The 19,123-nt window shown below is 32.2% G+C and overlaps 1 protein-coding gene across 6 annotated transcripts; it reads right to left on the reverse strand.

Moving 5' to 3' along the window:
• Nucleotides 1-16: 16 nt before the first annotated feature.
• Nucleotides 17-13,615, reverse strand: LOC106078442 (general transcription and DNA repair factor IIH helicase subunit XPB-like). 6 transcript variants are annotated; one of them, XM_056007048.1, is made up of 21 exons: nucleotides 13,484-13,615; nucleotides 11,304-11,458; nucleotides 10,353-10,436; nucleotides 9,726-9,847; nucleotides 8,819-8,899; nucleotides 7,454-7,609; nucleotides 6,835-6,909; nucleotides 6,597-6,719; nucleotides 6,261-6,469; nucleotides 6,010-6,081; nucleotides 5,785-5,891; nucleotides 5,508-5,684; nucleotides 5,298-5,417; nucleotides 4,913-5,115; nucleotides 4,695-4,760; nucleotides 4,071-4,207; nucleotides 3,819-3,915; nucleotides 2,176-2,293; nucleotides 1,466-1,614; nucleotides 664-783; nucleotides 17-446 (listed from the first exon to the last, which is right to left on the reverse strand). In XM_056007048.1, exons 2-21 carry the CDS (start codon nucleotides 11,335-11,337, stop codon nucleotides 312-314), a joined length of 2,385 nt encoding a protein of 794 aa, XP_055863023.1. In that variant the 5' UTR covers nucleotides 11,338-11,458; nucleotides 13,484-13,615; the 3' UTR covers nucleotides 17-311. The 6 variants fall into 6 exon arrangements, with proteins under 6 accessions (XP_055863023.1, XP_055863038.1, XP_055863044.1 ...); XM_056007063.1 differs by having other exon boundaries at nucleotides 11,304-11,455; nucleotides 13,484-13,605; XM_056007069.1 differs by having other exon boundaries at nucleotides 11,304-11,424; nucleotides 13,414-13,590.
• Nucleotides 13,616-19,123: the final 5,508 nt, after the last annotated feature.

A 19,123-nucleotide genomic window follows, 5' to 3' on the forward strand; every position in this document is an offset into this window, starting at 1 on the left:
AAGTGAAAACAAAAACTTTTGTTTTTTTTTCCACTTGGTTTTTATTTTAACTTTTTCAATTCAATCGTCATCAACAACACATGAACTTAAGTGTTTTGCACAAAATTAATATATTTTCAATGGAAATACATACACAATTATTATATACAAAATTAATAAACATTTTAAGATATCATTCAGACCAAAAATATTTTAACACTGTTATTCAAAACACACCCACACATGATCAGAGGTTTTCAGAAAAATGCTTTGCTTATAGATTCACAAAAATTAGGAAAAAGTAGGTATCAATGTTTTGCAAAGAAAATAAACTACACTTTCTTAAATTTTCTAAACAATGGATGGATATGGTCAGATTTTTTGGTTCGACCTTTACCAGAATATTCCATATAGATGGCATCATCAGCACCTGACAATGATTGCATGCTACCAACTTTGCGATTAAACTGAAAATAAATAATTAAATCAAGATAATTTCTTAATTAGAAATAGTTGATTTTAAGACAATTTTTTTCCTGACAAACAATGCATACTAACCTGATCCAAAATCATTAAAAAAACTTTGTATATAAAAAATTTGAAATAATTTAAAAAGTTAACAACTAGAAAAAAAAATATCATTCAGTGAAACATACTTATCAATACCAATTGAGAAATACATACCGAAGATTTACTTGGAAATTCTCCTAAGGCTCTTTCTTCCTCAGCATCTTCATCCGAAGCAGCCAGAACCTTTTGAAGAAGTTGTACTTGCTCTTCTTTTGTACGATAAAATAAATCTTCCTGAAAGAAAAAAAGTTAAAGAAAATGAGCACATCTTTTAATCATATTTTTGGTTTTGAGTTGTGCATTTTGACATCAATGCAATATGTAAACAGGAAGATTCAAACAAAATGCCCTTTAAGTTCTCTTTGAAAGAAGTAAACCTGCATAGGTATGACAATCAGTTAAAATAGTGTTCATTTTCCAAAGACCTATACAAACTGCAATGAGTGCTTTCTTAAGAGGAGACCTAGCTTTACATTATACCACACTCATTATACCACACAGTTCTTAGAGCCCTTCATACCAAAGACAAGATTAAGTAGTATATACCTCTGTCTAGTATACATTGCACTCTAGCCATCTATCAGACATTACCACAAGCAAATGGGAGAAAATATGTGATTTATATGCTTTTGTTTTCCAAAATCTTAGGTAGTAAAAATGGAATTCAAATATTCAAAGCAAAAACTAATGATGTTCTAATATTCACCTAATTTAACAATTTATATTGTACATATTGTTTTTTTTTTGTTAAATAATAAATGATTTTTATGATTATTTTAAAACAAAATAATTAGATATAAGATAAGGGATTTTTTTTTAAACAGGATTGATACATTAAAGTTTTTTAACAATGTTTCTTGAAAAAACAAAAAAGGAGAGACAACTAAAATATAAAATAAAAAAAAAAAATGTGAACCTGAGTCATGCCTTCCAATTTTGTAATCACTTTGTAACTGTAGCCTTGATTGACCAGAAATCTTTGACGTTTCAAAGAAAAAGCCATCTCATTAGTGTCTTGTGAAACCAGGGAGTAAAAATAAGCATTGTATTCTTCTGCAGCAGAGCCTATCAAATCAAAATCCCAGGATTGTAAACACAAAGGAAATAAATGTAGATAGATGTGTATTTTGTAAGTGTAATTTGATTTGTAGTGTGTGATAAAAAGAAAATTGCAAGCCTGACTTAGAACTTTTAAAAAATTATGCTTTCCCCTTCTTTAACATGGTTGCAAAAAGCATGAACTACTCCCAGAAGTAAGTTTTTTGTGTGACTGGAGACATCAAGAGACCACTAGAAGCACAAATGAGAACTAGTACCATTTTTGAACTATCTATAGCCTCAATAATGCCAATGTACATTTGTAAAATAGAAGTCTGAGAGCCTATCTAGTGTATGTCCAAGTCTCCTCTATGTCTAGGTTTTAAAAATAAATTTTTGTCATTATTAAACTCTGGTAAATGAAATTTTTATTCTGAACTGTCATTAGATTTAAACAAATACTAAATGTATAAAAACAAATTAAAGTTAAAATTTTATTTTGACAAAAAGAAAAAAAAATAGAAAAGAATAATACCCCCCCCCCCTAGTTTTAACAAAAGATCAAATTTATTAATAAAATAAATTCACCTTTTTTAGCTCTAAGAATTCTCCCCAAACGCTGAGCTTCTTGTCTACGAGAGCCACCATGTGCTGAGATTTGAATTAAAACATTAGCTTCTGGAAGATCAAAAGAGGTATCTGCAACCTAGAAGTAAATTCAAAGAAAATTTAAACTTTTTCTTTTCATAAATGCTAGTTTTGAATATATTTAAATAATTTTAAAATGTGGAATCTCCATTACTTATGATTACCAGAGTTCAGTCAATCAAATGTTGTGCTAAAAGAAAACAATCAATATAAATTAATATATACGTTGAGGCAGAGGTGTTGCTTGATTTGGTGTCCAACCAGTGTGGTTGGCTAAGGTGTCATTCACACCCAAACAATCCCTTTTTCAATAAATAAAAGCTATTTTTACAAAGCTTATATCAACTCACTCTGTCTATCTGTCTGGTAAAAGATTGACACACATTATTTCTGCCATACCCATTCTCAGAAAAAGTTGAAACTTTACACATTTATTGAATGGCAAAGGAAAGACATAAATCAATAAAAAAACATAATTAAAATTAACCAATTAGTCAATTAATTACTGGTAATAAACAATTTTATTTGGTACTAACAAGGGAAACTAATGCTTCATTATTCACAGATATGACTAAATATGTAGGTTTTCATCTCCTTAGATAATTCAACACGTTACTTCTCCCACACCCATTCTCAGATCAATTGGAAACTTCAAACAATTATTTATTGTACCTAATAAAACATGAATTAATAAAAAAAATTATCAATTAGTCAATAAAATATTTTTACGAAAATATTTTGTTTGATATTGAATAAGGGAAATAATTTATACCTTTTTGAGAGATATATTTGTAAGAGCAGATAAGCTTTGTTTTTTTTTTTTTTTTAAAGAATTTTTTTTTTTTGCTTGTTATTTTTAATAAAAGATTAAGAAGCTTGTTTAGTTATCTACTTAATTTCCATTATTTAAACAAGAAAAATATTTTTAAAAATATCTAAAAAAACAAAAAGAAAAAAAAACAACAACAAAGCTGTATCAATTAGTTTGGATCAGTCAAGTAATGAAATTTATAATATAGATCTAGACTAACAATAAGAAATATTAGAAATATTTTTACCAATTGCTTTCTCAATATACTATAATCCTATTACTTGTCTGGACCAGTTGAGAAAGGGTTGTGGGAGAAAGAAGGGGGGTATCTGTGTAAATGTTACTGTGATAGCTTTTTAAATGCTTTTTAAAAACAAAAAAAGTTGAACGACTTGAATTCGAGGACTCAAGCCTCCTTGAGCAAATACAATAACAACTGTGCCAGGATGAAAATATAAGGTTCTATAGTTACCTATTGTTAGTTTCATACTACAAAGCTACCGCTCTACAAAGTATAAAGGGGACTAATTAAACTTATACCACCACATCAGTCAAGTACAAATTCTTAAAATAAGCTTTGTAAAAAATAATTGCTTTTGTAATGAACAAAAATAAGTTTTCTACTAAGGTGTCAGTCCCGGACTCCACACCTTTCACACTTTTAACTGATGCCACTGGCTTGATTTTCGTTATGGTACTTTCATAAAAGCCAACTATAAATAAAAAAAAAACTAAAAATAAAATTATATAATAAAAGAGTATTCACATTTACCTTTGAAACAAAAATGGTGTTCACTTTTGGGTTATGTTGAAAATTCTGCAAAATTTGAAGTCTTTCTCCCTGACTAGTTGGACCATAAAGATATGGCCTAAAGAGGAGAATTGAACATATTATTTTCAATGGAATTTCTTTAGATTTAGTCAAATGCATTTGTAATTACAATTTTTACAGACATTCTAAACATTTTATTAACCTAAATTTTATAAAAAATTATGAAAAAAACAACAACAAACAAACCCTTACTTGTTTAATTTAACAGCATAATGTTTCAGGGCAAACACATTGTCAGAGAAAACAATAATTTTATCATTTCTTTTTTCATGGTAATGAATGAGAAACTGACAGGCTCTGAATTTGTTAGGATTCATAGTTGATAGGAGCTGCACAAAAAATAAAATCAATAATGGACCTCATTCACTAATCGTAAACAAACAACATTTAGTTACGTGATAATATTGATAAAACAACGAAGAAAAAAACCTGTCATGTGATAGCCATTGTGTATTAAAAATTAGATCGTAATTTGTATAGAAGAGATTGAGAATCATGTGACTAAATGTTTGTTTACGATTGGTGAATTCACAACATTGCTAAAATCTCTTAGTTGTGTATTTCTAAATTTAATTTGGTCAAATCTAATTTTCCCCCATAACAACCAAATAAATAATTAGGCTGTTTCAAGCTACAAATGGTAGTATTAATTAATGGAGATTCAAATTTGAAATGAAAGAATTAAACATTAACTTTGCACAAAAGCTTTATTTTTCTTCATGTGATTGTTCCCCATACAAACTATTATAAATAATGGGAAAATTAACCTGTGCTAAAGTGAGAGCCCAACAATATAAAAACAACAATAAAACTTACTAATTTCCTTTGAGATTTCATGATGAGATATTCTCTATAGAACTCTGGGCTCATAGGGCACCAAACCTAATAACAAACCATAATGAAAATATTTACTTTAAACATTAGCATGTATATCCTTTTTACAGATAAAGAAACCCCTTTTCCCACAACAAATGCATACACAGCTTGGTAATCAATGTGTAGAACAAATATTTTACCGCTATGTTTATATTTACCTCTGCACACTGGACACGAGCTATGTAGCCTAAATTCTGCAACTCCATCCAGTTAGCCTCATAAAGTTTTGGACCAATCAGAAAGTTGAGATCAGCTATTTTATCATCTTCTCTGACCAGAGTGGCAGTTAATCCCAGTTTACAGTGAGCATTGACAGTTGTAAGAACTCGACGAAACATTTTGGCAGGAATTGTTTGCACTTCTGAATTAGAGACAAGAAAAAGAATATTTTAAAAGTTCAGCATCTACTGTGTAACTTAGTCAAAACTCTTTTGGGGGTGGTAAATTTTCTTATTGCATAAAATTTTTTTTTTCCTTATGAGATATAAAATTCAACAATATGAGATATGTCTTTGAATCTATAATAAAAATTAAATTAATTACCATCGAGAACCATTAAACCCCATTCTTGAGTTTTGAGCCATTTCATGACATTTTCAGCTTCATATGATCTTTTAGTTGAATGAGCTAACATAGAATACGTGCTGATACAAATAGCACAACCTGAAAGGTAATTTTAAAGAAATAGAAATAAACAAACAGTTTGCTTATTAGTATTTGTTCACTTTAACAAATGTGTAAACTCATTATCACCCATTGGCTTGTCTTTTGCATCTGACGTAAATCTGCAGATCAAACTGTCATCAACAGTAGACCACATCTTAAACTGAGACCGCCATTGTTCAACAGCGACACCTGAAGTAGCCAGACAAATACAGCGCTTCCGAACAGTGCATGCAGCTGTCACACCTACAAGAGTTTTACCAGCACCTGGAAGAAAGAAAAAAAGATAACATAAAAAAAATGACAAGACATTAGTTAATTTTGTATCAGAAACAAACAAAAAATTGACATTGCATGATTATCTTACCACAAGGCAAAACAATTACTCCAGACCTGGCCCTTCCATTGCCAAACATTTTGCGTAAACTTTTCTCTTGATAAGGTCTGAGGACTGTGGATGGCTTCAGATCAATGCTGAAAGAAAGAAAAAATAATTTAATGGGAGATTTTTTGGGGTTGTGCGGCTTGTGAATAGTGTTTGTAAACAAAACAGCACCATTAGATAAGAATTACTATAATGAGAATTACTTACTTAACATCAGGGTTTAATGTATCGTTTCTGAAATCGTATTCTGCTAAAAGAGGGTGTTCCAATTCAATGCACCTGAACAAAATTGACAAGTTATTTGTTTGCAACCTTTTTCAGTGTATGTGTGTGTGTGTATATTGTACCTCTCAAATAAACGTAATATTTCTAGTTTACCCTGACTTTATACCATTGTTTACAAAAATAAACAGAAAATGACCATAAACTAGAGTAAAAATAAAAAAAAAACCATTAACCTTTTTTGTAATGTTTCAATTTCTTCAGGATTAACTTCAAATGAAACTGTTTTTAATTGACCCTCGTCTTCATCATCATCCTCTTTATCTAATTTATCGTAAAGTTCAAAAATATCTTCAGGAACATCTTCCTTGGTCTCTTCATTGTTTCCATTAGCAGCTGTTGATGGCCCTGCTTGATCTCCTGGCCTTAATGGCTGTTTATTTAGCTGGTTTAAAAACATAAGACCAGGTTATGCTTGAGTTTTTTTTTTTAAGCATTTAAAGATATGTTGAGTAGTAACAACAATAAGAATTTGTAAAAAAAAAGAGTAATTAATAAAGCTATTCTCTTACTTGTAATGCAGATTTTCCTGTGACCTGACCTGTTATGAACTCTTCTGCTACTTCTCCAGTTTCTAATTCTTTTTTACGAGTTAGCTGAATAACTGGGTCTTTTAAAAGCTTTTGAAGAACATCCTTTGAAATAAGACAAAATAATGTTATAAAAATCTTTAGTTGAATACAAAGTTCTTTTCAGTTTATAAGTAATTTTGATTAATAAAAAAAAATGTATAAAAAGACTTCCACTTACTGGGTATTGACTTTCCACAAAGTATTGGTTGTGTTTAAGTACAAGTTTCACTTTTCCATAGCTTAGGGTACACAACTGTAAAATAGACATTAAATATAGTGAATACATGTGTACATTTTTAAAAGATACTCCATGTAAGTAATTCATAAAAGATCAAGGGCAAACACATACAGGCCATGCCAGTTATCTTGAGTCCCATTTATTATTGTTAATATCTAAGTATTATCTTATTGTAGTGTTAAGGGAGGCAACTCATTGAAGGAGCAAGTCTGGATACTGCTGTTTATCAATGATGTGTAAATGATCACAAAGTCGCTATGTAGCACCAACAACATACTTCCCTAATGTTGCTACAGGTCCACAAGCAAGTTATCAGGCAGAAGGAAGAAGGCCTCTTTCCTTAGTTTCAGAATGTCAGCCTATGAAATTCCCTTCTAAACATAAATCTAAGATAATGTATATGCTTGACATCTTTTGGTCCATTGTGCAATTTCATAAAAAAAAAACATTTTTCTAAGGACAAAAGGGTGATTAATGAATATTTTTGTAGCTTCTTTCACCAGTTCTGCCACAAGTTACTGGCTTAAAGGTAATATGAATTGTCAGATCAAACCCTTACCTTAATAAATTCTACAATGCCACTAGGCAGTGTTGTTTTACAAAGTCTTCGCATGTACTCAATTATATCATTGGTTTGTAATCCAACTGACACAGCAGCATAAAGGGAATAAGCTGTTAATTTATATTCATGTACATGTGTTGGTCTGCATACTGGCTGTTGAAAAAAAAAATACATTGGAAAGCATTCCACAAAGAAAATTATAATAATGAATTAGATAAGATTTGTATGTATACATGTATGTTTATATGTATGTCTGTATGTATGTATATTTATTTACATATAAATAGACACCAGCTATGCCCATTGATTTGTTCCCAGGCTTTATATTTTTTATTACAGCGTGAACACCACATTCTTTACTTTTAATTTAAATAAACAGGCCTCATTTTAACTATCAACTTAACATACCTTTTTAGCATATGAATTAGTGTATCCGTTACAATGAAATTTTACAACCCCCTCATTATTTCTTTCTCTCTCTAGAACCCCCATTTTTTTTTACCTGTGCAGCCTAAATTCTCCTGCATAAACTTTTGGCTTGATTAGGAAAGACCCACTTCATAATGCGCCCCTGACATATACACACTCTAATATTTAGGTCAGTTAATTTTAGTAGTACTTTTACTTATCTGCGAAATGACAATAGATCCAGATTTATATTTTCAATGCTATTAGAATTACATGTTTTTTTTAACAGTATTACAAAGTAGTATTACTTTCTCCCTCTAACAAAAAAAGATCTATCTTATTAATTCTATTAGGATTGGTTTTGTTTTTTTAATTAGACCGCGTCTTAAAGGAAGTGGAAATGACGTAAGGCATATTAAAAATAAGTAAACTTAGGGAAAAAGAAAAAAATTGCTTTAAAAATACAGAATTCGTGATATTTTTAAAATGCTTACATGTGGCTTGTGGCGTTTGGTGAAATACAGAAAATAAAATAAAAAGATTTGAAAAAGTGAGCATTTTTTTGCAAATAGTGGTCGTCAGGTTGCAAATCTGTCTGAAAATATTCTTAGTGAGTACCTAGGAGGTAAAAGGAACCTATGTATAAAATTTGATGTGGATACGTATGATAGTTTAAGAGTGATCTCGTGAATAATGAGTGGTATTTTTGCGCATTTGTATAGACAAGACTCTCTAAAAATAAGTAAACATTGTCTTATAAAGAATGTTATCAAGATTCAGAAACTTTGATCATATTTTTCTGGCTTCCTTCCTTCTGACGTCACATTCGGTACCGGCATTTGTACCATTTGTCATTCACACCATGCTGCTATATGACCATAGCAATATACATGAACACATATGTATATATATAACCTTAATTACTCGCTGTATGCAAATGAAAAAAAAAATTACCTCTGAAATGGCAATAAGAAAATCATGAGCATGTCGATACACAGGGGAAAACGATTCTAAAAACACATGACCATTTGGAGCCTGAATATTTAGAAAAAAAAAATAATAATAATTAAAAATTATAACAGTCTACTGAGTATAAATATTTGTATTGATACAAAATTATTATAAATGTCACGTTTCAGTTTAAATAAACCTAAGCTAGGGTAATAAACTTAGTATATTTTTATCCCAGTATCGAAAACCCCACGTGCAGGTGTATAGAAAAACCCAAAACGTCATCAGACATGCGTTAGGTAGCGCCTCCTAGGGAATGATTGGATTGGTAAAAGCACGCGTTTGGGAGGAGTTAAGGAAATGATTTGATAATGCAGGATTTAGAGAAATTAGTTTGGAGATGTAACTTGAAGTGACAAGTCATATATTTTATTAGTTGTGAAATTAGATCTAGTATTTATTTGAACCTATTAGTTATAGAGCTTTGAAAGAAAATATTCATAAAATTTTATTTCTGTATATTCTGTACATTATTGTGATTCCCCAGTTTTTGAATTAAAGTTCTGTATTTGGATTGAAAGGATCTTCATTATTTGAATCTCTAAGACATATTTAGATCTAGAGATATATCTACAGAATCCCCGGCATCACAGTTACAACATATTAACACTTTCAACAAATAAGCATTTTCAACAACAAGAAGAGAAACATAACTAATAATAAAATAAATTCCTCCTTATATTAGCCTTGAATTTTCTTTTATCATCCCAAGTACCATTTTATTAATATTTTTTTTAAATGCTATTTTTACACTTTCTTCTACAATTACTTGATTGAATTTATTTCTGAAAATGAGAAACAAAACTGAAAGAGCAGTACAAGACTATTCCTAAATTATGCACAAACTCACAATCCAAAGTGGTCTGGATTTATGATCTGATTTTAGCTCTAGAGTTTGTCTATAATCAAAAGCACCAAATTCATCTTTTGGAGCTGCTTCTACACATTCTCGAGATGCAGATGCTGGAACTGCTAACAGATTAGAAAGAAAACATTGAAAATACAATGTACTAATCCTAAATACATTATTATAAATTCAAAAGAGAATTTTTCCTTTATTTATAATATTGTGACTTTTGAAAGATTCAAACAATATTTCCAGCCCAACTATAAATCATCAGTGTGCAGTCCATATCTCCTACATTACAAAAAATAATCCTCCTATAGCTAGCTAAGAAAATATGAATTGTCATTAAACTGATATGGTAATGTTAAGAGTCTTGACAGTATTATGTATGGGCAATGCCTTCTAAAGGGTATCTCAGCTATAAGTTTCTTTCTAAGAAAAAAAAGTGGATTTAAGACAACTTCATCTGTTTCAATAGTTGAAAAATGCTTGTATTAATTAAAGATAATTATTGAAAGTGTATTAATATTTGATATTTGAAAAAGACCTTTCTGAGCTTTAATAAGAAAATAAAAAAACTTAGAAGTTTTCATTACATATAATATATAAAAAAAATTCAATAATATAAACCTTCTTTATCTGCTATTTCATCTTCTTCTTCCTCCTCTTCATCTACTTCTGCTTCATATTTTGCCTTCTTAGATTTCCTTTGTTCTATGGATAAGAAAAAAAATTTGTAGAGGAATTATTAACAGCATTAGACATAATATGTACTCAAGTTTTAAACAGAAAGAGAAATCTATAGGTAATAATAAATTTATTTGATAAAAAGAGCATTTTTATATCCAAACAAATGTTAACTCTTAATTGTGAAAGATATTATTGAAACACCAACAGTACCAAACATACAGTCTTGTTCAGTATAAAATGAAAAATTGCAACAACTTTTCTAGCTTTTTTTTCCCCATTTAATACCACTTAATATTTACTGTTTTAAAAGTTTCCCAGGGTCATTAATACCTCTATGAAAAACTGAAGTAAATATATATGTAATGTTACCAAATTAGCTAAACAAAAAAATGATTCTGTGAAACAATTCTGAAGGCTATTTTTAAACAATTACAATAACCATAACAGTGAAAAAAAAAAAAAATAAAAACTGGCTTAAAGATAAAAGTTCTTGTGGGATACGTAACTGAGAAGCAAAAACTGCTTGGCTATCTATCAATGGGCTTGAGTTTGAATCCCAACATGAGCAGAGTTGTGTTAGCTGAGGGCCTAAAGTAGGCTAAAGGCAGCGCTGAAATCTTTTCCTGGATACCCCCTCCACCCAGTGGTTGAACCATAGTGTACTAACTTACTAAACAGGCTTGTAAGTGTAACTGTAAGAATGAAATGTGAGCTAATATAGATCTAATAGCAATTAAACAAAGAAAAAAATGAGACTTTACTCTAGACAAATCTACCTCTCTCTCTATATATATATATATTAATTTTAATATTTAATAATCTAACAGATTAGTTTTTTAATTATTAACTTGAATGTAATCCAGATCTAGATGACTAGATCTGGAATCTAACCTTTTTCTTTCTTATCTCTCTTTCCTCCAGCCATTTCTTATAATTTTCACACTTCACAATCTAGATTTAGAATCTCTTGACTCTTGATTATCTTTCTTTTCTAGTCTAGATCTAGACTACTCTATAGTAGATAGTAGATCTGGAACACTTGACTACTACACAATTAGTTCATAGTTGAATAAGTAGTATAACTTACTTACTATACTAAAAAATTAGTATTAAAAAATTTCACTTAATAAAATAAGAATAGTATATTATATCATGCCGGTATATTATATGTCTCAGTACTAGCCTAGAAAGACTCTAGTCTAACTCTACTTCTAGATCTACCTAGAGCTGGAGTCTAGGACCTAGGACAATCTAGAGTCTAGATCTAGAGACAAGAGTCCTAAAGAAAGTTCAAAGAGTTTAGGAGTTTAGGCTTAGTTAGGTACATTGACATCCTTACTCTACTGACCTTATAAACTACTAGACTAGCTGCTATATAGTTTTGAGACAGCATGGCTAGACTTCCAAACCCATGGTGTTAGTTGATTGATTGTTGTTTTTACATTTACTTCATTTTTTAAAAACCCTTTTGCTAATCTTAAAGGAGGATTCCTAGGCTTTTGAATGATACCACATTGTCAACAAATGAAAGTCGTGTTTATTTAGAAAATTTACAGTAAAGTCATAGGTAAGAATGATTTAGCATTTAATATCATTTTTAAGCAAGCTTGGTAATTTTTTTTATTGAATTTAGACCTAGATTTATGCTTAAAGTTTGTTATTTCATTATTTTTTAATGAAATTTTATCCTCCAAGATAAAAAAAACTTCCCCTAACATGTTATAAATGATGCCAAATTAGGCTATTTTTCGAAATGGGTAAGTGGAAAAATTATAACTACCATAACAATCTATGATTATAGTATTAAAAAATAAAATCAATATTTCTATTATATAGTAGTGTTAGAAATCTTTTTTTTCTATACTTAGGTACACAAAATGTAAAAGGAAATCAGTTTATTAAGGCAAGTTTGGGCCCATCCTGACGATGTTAAGTGAAGTCTCTCTCCATGATGCAGCGACATGTGACGCCAGACATTATATTATATATGTAGTAATTCTCCTTGATAATATGAAGCATACATGATTTATGCATTGTTCAACAGCTTATCTTTGATCAACCTAGTGGAGAGTATACTATCAAGGTGTTATTTTACATTACATTTGTAAATATTATAAGCTGGGGAAGTTTCTACCAAACAGCATTCTAGAAAAAGGATCGAAGTCAATTTTGAAACGAATTAGCTGTGAATCAATGTGCATGTGAGGTGAAATAATAAAATTAAAAACCATACAATGGGGTAGATGTGTTCCAAATGTCAAGCTTCTATCTGTATCTATTATGATTATAAAGTTATGTCAGTTATGATGAGATAAAGACGAAAATTCATTTTTTCGATCACAGTTTTTTTTTGACATTTTCTAGACTAGAGTCCATTTTTCTACACATAAAACAGCATAACTTTGCTCCTATATAACATAGATTAATTTGGTATCATTGTAAACCTGACTCAGCAAGCTCTGCATAACTAGTAGATCTAGATAGTTTCTGTTGTTATATTTATTTTGAATTTTTTGTCAAAGTACCTAACTGTCGAGTGTCCTAACTTAGTGACATTACTTAAACTTATTAATTACTTGACTTAAATTACTATGTCTATGATTACTCATTCAATACTCATTCTCATTGAATCTCATTGATTGAAAATTGTCATTAGTATACTATAGACTATAGTCTAGAATTAACTAAGACTAACTTGACTAAGACAAGACTAAGTTATTAAGTACGGTAATCTACTATTCAATTGTCTATTACTTAACTTACTATTAGTAATAATACTAATATTACTAATAAGTCTAATACTTAGTAATACTAGATTAACTAGATCTAGACTCTATTATAATCAGTATCTACTTAGACTTAGTACTACTAATCAGAGTGAGTACTAATATATATACACTAATATACAGTAATCTAGCTAGAAATCTAGATCTAGATCTACTAATAATTAATACTAATACTAATACTAATAGACTGGAGTCTATCTAATATTTTTAAATACCGGTATAATATTATATTTAAATTATATAGAGAGAACTAGATCTAGAGTCTACAGATCTAAAATAATAGACCTAGTCTTGATCTAGATCTAGATTCTCTAGATAATCTAGATGTAGTCTCCTGTTTCTCAAATGTACAGAATTTTTTTAATGCAAGATCTAACAAAAAAGAAAAGTGTTCATTTGAAGATATATATCACAGACCTATATATACATACAGTATATATCTAGGTCTGTGATCTAGATCTTAGTGTCTGCAGATGTATGAGTGTATGAAGACCATAGATCACAGACCTAGATATTCTAGATCTTAGAATGATGCCAAATTAGGCTATTACATGGGCGTAGCCAGGGGGGGGGGGGGTTCTTGGGGTTCAAACCCCCCCCCGAAATGAAATCCCCCCCCCGCCCGGGGGGTGGGCGGAATTAAGTGACTGATTTTTGCTTTCATTTTGTTTATTTTAGGTGAGATTTTAATACTAAATCATCAATTACCACAGCACAGCCGAGGCAGTTTTGAGTTAAAAACCCTCTACCAGGGGGTTTTAAGATTTTAAAAACCCCTATCAGGGGGTTTTGAGATACTTCCCTCTACCAGGGGGCTTTGAGTTTAAAACCCCCTACAGGGGGTTTTGAATTTTAAACCCCCTACCAGAGGTTTTTGCAGTTAAACCCCCTCTTCTATAAAACAAAACAAAAAAAAATGCCAACAACAATCCCCAAATTCCAACAGCACAGTTGAGGAAGATTTTAATTTTAAAACCCCATCCAAAATTTACGATAACCCCATCTTCAATATAAAAAAAGCAAATTACACACTCAAAATTCTATGAGCGTAGCCAAAGGGGTTTTGAGTTTAATCCCCCTCCCCCTTTCAGTTGGGGTTTGAAGCTAAAAAGTACCTCTTCAATATAAAAAAAAAGCAAATTACACACTATAAAATCTATGAGCGTAGCCAAAGGGGTTTTGAGTTTAAATCCCCCTCCTTCAGATGGCTTTTTCTTTAAAGTTTAAAACCCTTCCAGATGGTTTTGAGTTTAAAATTCCCCTACAGAGCGTTTAGAGTTGAAAACCTCTCTCTTCAATATTATTTTAAAGCAAACTACAGTCACCAAATTCTATGATTGTAGCTAAATGGGGTTTTGAATTAAAAACAAAACAAAAAAAAAAAACCAGAGATTTTTTAGTTTAAAACACATCAACAGATGATTTGACGAAAAAAACTTTCCTTTTCGATATAAAATCTAAAGCGAAATACAGGCATGTAATTCCAAGAGTGTAGTCAAGAAAGGTTACAAATTTCTACCAGTGGCTTGGGCTCCATTAATTAAGTGTGAATAGTCTTCTGCCGAAATTGAAAATCATTAAAGGTGTCTCAACAAAGATGGCTAAGACAGATTTTAGGAGTCAGTCATAGAGATCGGGTCTAAATCAAAGAAATCATATGCCGAACTGGGAGTCGAATCCTTAGTAAGGTTGTGACAGAGCGTCGCATGAGGTTTTGCGGGACATGTTTTCCGACAAAATGAATTACGCAAAATAAGAGTTGCGGAAACAGCTTGCCGGAAAATGCGCCGAACGGCGCGAGAGGGTCTAAGTCAGTAAGAATAGCACATTAGGTTTTTGAAATAAAACTTTTTAATAGCAAGATAATGCACTGTAGATACCTCAGAATATGCATTTTGTTGGCTTTCAATACCAGAAATAGTGCTCGGAGGCGGGGCTTCGCCCCGCGCTGGGGGAGCGCTACGAACTCCCCCAGACCCCCTTGCTAGCAAGGGCGGGGAGTCTACAATAAACGTCTTCCGAAAGGGTCAGAATGTAATAAAGATTAATTATGTACACACACACACACATATATTTTTTTTTCGCGGGGGGGGGGGGGGGGGGGGGAGGTCGGGGGGGGGGGGAAATCCCCCACCCCAAAACCCTCCCCGAAAAAAAATCCTGGCTACGCCCATGGGCTATTATATATATATATATATATACGTTTATCTGTTCGCCCACACCCTTTTTTCAGTCGAAACAAATTAACAAATTTCGGTCGAAGGTCTGGGAGAGCAATGTTGGCTCCCACATTGGGTTAGGGTTTACTGGGCGTTAGGGTTAAGGTTTGGAAAAAAATCGCCCCCCCCCAAGTTCTGGGTCCGCCAGTGCCCCAACCCAGTGAACCCACCCCCTGGCTACGCCCATGGTTATAATTGACTGCCTGGTCGTTCAGATGTATCGATGGTCCCGGGTTCAAACCCTGCCCGCTCCCATCCCCCGTCGTCCTGCGGGAGGTTTGGACTAGGAAGTAATTATCTTCAACTCTGAAGGAACATCCGAAACATGTAAAACATTTTACAAACAAACAATTTTATGTGTTTTCGTGTTCATTACATTTTGATGATGGTTTTGAGTTTAAATACCCCCATACAGAGAGTTTTGAGGTGGAAAACCTCTCTCTTCAATTTTATTCTAAAGCAAACTACAGTCATCAAATTCTATGAGCGTAGCTATGGGGATTTTGAATTTAAAAAAAAAACTCCACAGTTTAAACCACCCCAAAAATTATTTTGACGATAAAACTTCCCTTTTCGATTTAAAATCTAAAGCAAACTACAGTTACCGGTACCTGATTCCAAGAGTGTAGCCAAGAGAAGTTACAAATTTCTACCAGTGGCTGGGCTCCATTAATAAAGTGCAGTGAATAGACCTAGTTATCTGCCGAAATTGAAAAAGACTAATTGTGGCTCAACAAAGATGGCTAAGACGGATTGTAAGAGTCAGTTATAGAGATCAGCTCTCAATCAAGGAAATCCTATGCCAGCTCCAACGCTGAATTTACAATATTTGTCTAAATTATATCACGTGGAAGCACTAACAACTGAAATTATAGGTATGCCTACAGGATTTGCTGTTAAAAAGGAAATAGTAGGTAATGTTATTTAAAACTGTATATGACAGACTCTGCTTGCTACGTTTGAGAGGAAAATTCTTCATATCACTAATTAACGTTCATGCTCCCACTGAAGATGATAATACAATAGAAATAGAAGCCTTCTATGATGGGTTGGAAATAATTTATGATGAGGCAACAATGCTTGACATCAAAATAGTTATAGGAGATCTCAATGCGAAAAATGGAAAAGAACCAGTATTCAGACCAACAATTGGCAAAGAAAGCTTACACGAAGATAACCCATATAGCCCAATGAAGTTCTATGAAGGCACATTCCTCGTCCCATATGCTAGGACAAATTTGTACAAATACTCCTTCTTCCCTAGTGCTATTAGAGCATGGAATGGGTTGCCTGAGCTAGCCAGGAAAACCAGTGACTTGGCAGAATTTAAGTCATTGGTTAATATGCACGACTAAATGCATGACGCGTAGGACGTAATCATCTTCTTTTTTGAAGTAACGTCTGTATTATATAAGATAAGAAGATAAGAAGTTAACTCCGCCATACGTGATATACTCGATAATCTCGGCGACTTCAACGGAAGAGTCGGCTCTATCCTATCTGGAAAGGACTCTTAGGCGAATACGGGATATGTCATATGAGAGGCGATGGACAGACAAGAAAAATAGTTCAACGAAATCTCAACGTCGTTCTTGAGGAAGGGAGGAGAAACTACCGCACCAAGCTGAAAGACTCAATTAAGACAAGTGACATGAGACAGGCGTGCGGCATCATGAACAAAATGACAGGAGCACAAGTCAAAATTAAAAATAATCTTGCTACAAGAGACGAAAAAACATTGGCCAACGAGTTAAATGATTTCTATTGTCGCTTCGACACGAAAGATTTTAATTATCTAAGACTCAAAGCACTTGAGGATGTCTATGTTAACAACTGTTTAGAATTAGCGATTACTAAAGAGCAAGTTTGTAACATTTTCAAAAACGTCAACCCAATAAAAGCTGGTGGGTCTGATGGAATAAAAGGGCGAATCTTAAAAGAATGTGCTGTACAACTACCAGAATCTTTCCAAGATATTTTTTCTACTTCATTACTAAACCATGAGATACCACCTGTGTGGAAGTCATCTATAATTGTACCTGTGCCAAAGGTTTCCAAACCGAAGGAAATGAATGACTATAGACCTGTTTCACTTACTTTCATTGTGTCTAAATGTTTCTTCTGAATGATATTTGTAATAAGTTAGACCCTTTACAATTTGCTTACCAAAAGGGTAAGGTGTAGACGATGCCATCCTAAATATTTTAAATTGTGTCTACAAACATCTGGACTTACCGAACACTTATGCAAGATTGTTCTTTATTGATTTCTCATCAGCTTTTAACACTATACAACTTCATTTACTCATTGAAAAGATGAAAGCATTGAAGATTAGTCCATACATAATACTATGGGCTAATGAATTTTTGACCCAGAGATCTCAGAGGGTTAGGGTAAACAATGTTATATCAAATAAACGTATAGTTAACACAGGGGCTGTGACATCGCCATTGTGGTTCATTTTGTACATCAATGATTTTCAATCCGATAGTCCTTTTTGCTCCTTCACAAAATTCGCTGATGATGCGGCTCTTCCTGCCCTGCTCTCAGAGAGCTCAAATGTAAATGAGTATTTCAAAGAAATAGAACACATTGAAAAATACTGTAAAGATAATTTTTTATTATTAAATGTAAAAAAACCCAAAGAAATGATAATCGATTTTTGTAGGGAAAAGAAGGAAAATGATATTGTTTCTGTAGCTGGAGAGACTATTGAAATTGTGCAAACCTTTAAATACCTTGGTAGCCTACTATCCTAGACAATAAACTAAATTTTACGGCAAATACTGATTATATCAGCAAAAAAGGGCAGCAAAGATTACGATTACTAAGAAAACTGTCATCGTTTAATGTTGGCGAAAAGGCCTTGGCTATGTTTTATCACGCTCATATCTGCAATATTTTAAGTTTCAATATCACTGCCTGGTATGGCAATTTGAGCATTAAAAATAAACTTTATAGAATCCTAAATGCTGCTGGTAAAATCATTGGCAAAAAACAAACCCCATTTGGGCAGTTGTTTGAGACAAACATCTATAAAAAAGCTAACAAGATCCTCGAAATAAAGAATCACCCTTTGTGTCAGGATTTTGTGATTTTACCATCTCAAAAGAGATACAAGACACCGATAGCAAAGACAAACAGACACAAACACTCTTTTGTTCCCCTGGCAATCAAATCATTAAATAAGAACAATCTGGTATAAACTTTGTCACATGTAAATTATGAGTGAGTCTGGCGTGAATGTACACTTTGGTTTCTTATAGTTATAATGTTTTTTTGTTTGGTGTAATGCACAAATTGTAAGACAAATTTCCATACGGACAATAAAGATTATTAGGCCTATTATATCAGTAACGGACTATTACTACTCCAGACCAGTGTTGAACACAAGTTGCTCATATCAAACACAATATTCAGACACTCAACGAGAAAGCGAACTTCCTGGATGGATTCCCGCTCAAGACATTGGCACCTTATAGACTACGTCATCACCAGACAAATTGATCGCCAGGATATTGTGTTACCAAATCTTGCTGAGTTGAACAGACCAGCGTCTTATCATTACAAAACTTAATATTCGCCGTTTTTCGGATACAAACAAAGTCTTCCGCAGAAATCTTAACCTTCAAAAAGGCTAAACACGGCCAGATTAGCAGATGACAAAACTGAAAAGCTTTTTACAGAGTATTACCAGACGTCCGGC

Source organism: Biomphalaria glabrata, chromosome 1 (genome assembly GCF_947242115.1).
Source record: "Biomphalaria glabrata chromosome 1, xgBioGlab47.1, whole genome shotgun sequence".
Taxonomy (NCBI): domain Eukaryota; kingdom Metazoa; phylum Mollusca; class Gastropoda; family Planorbidae; genus Biomphalaria; species Biomphalaria glabrata.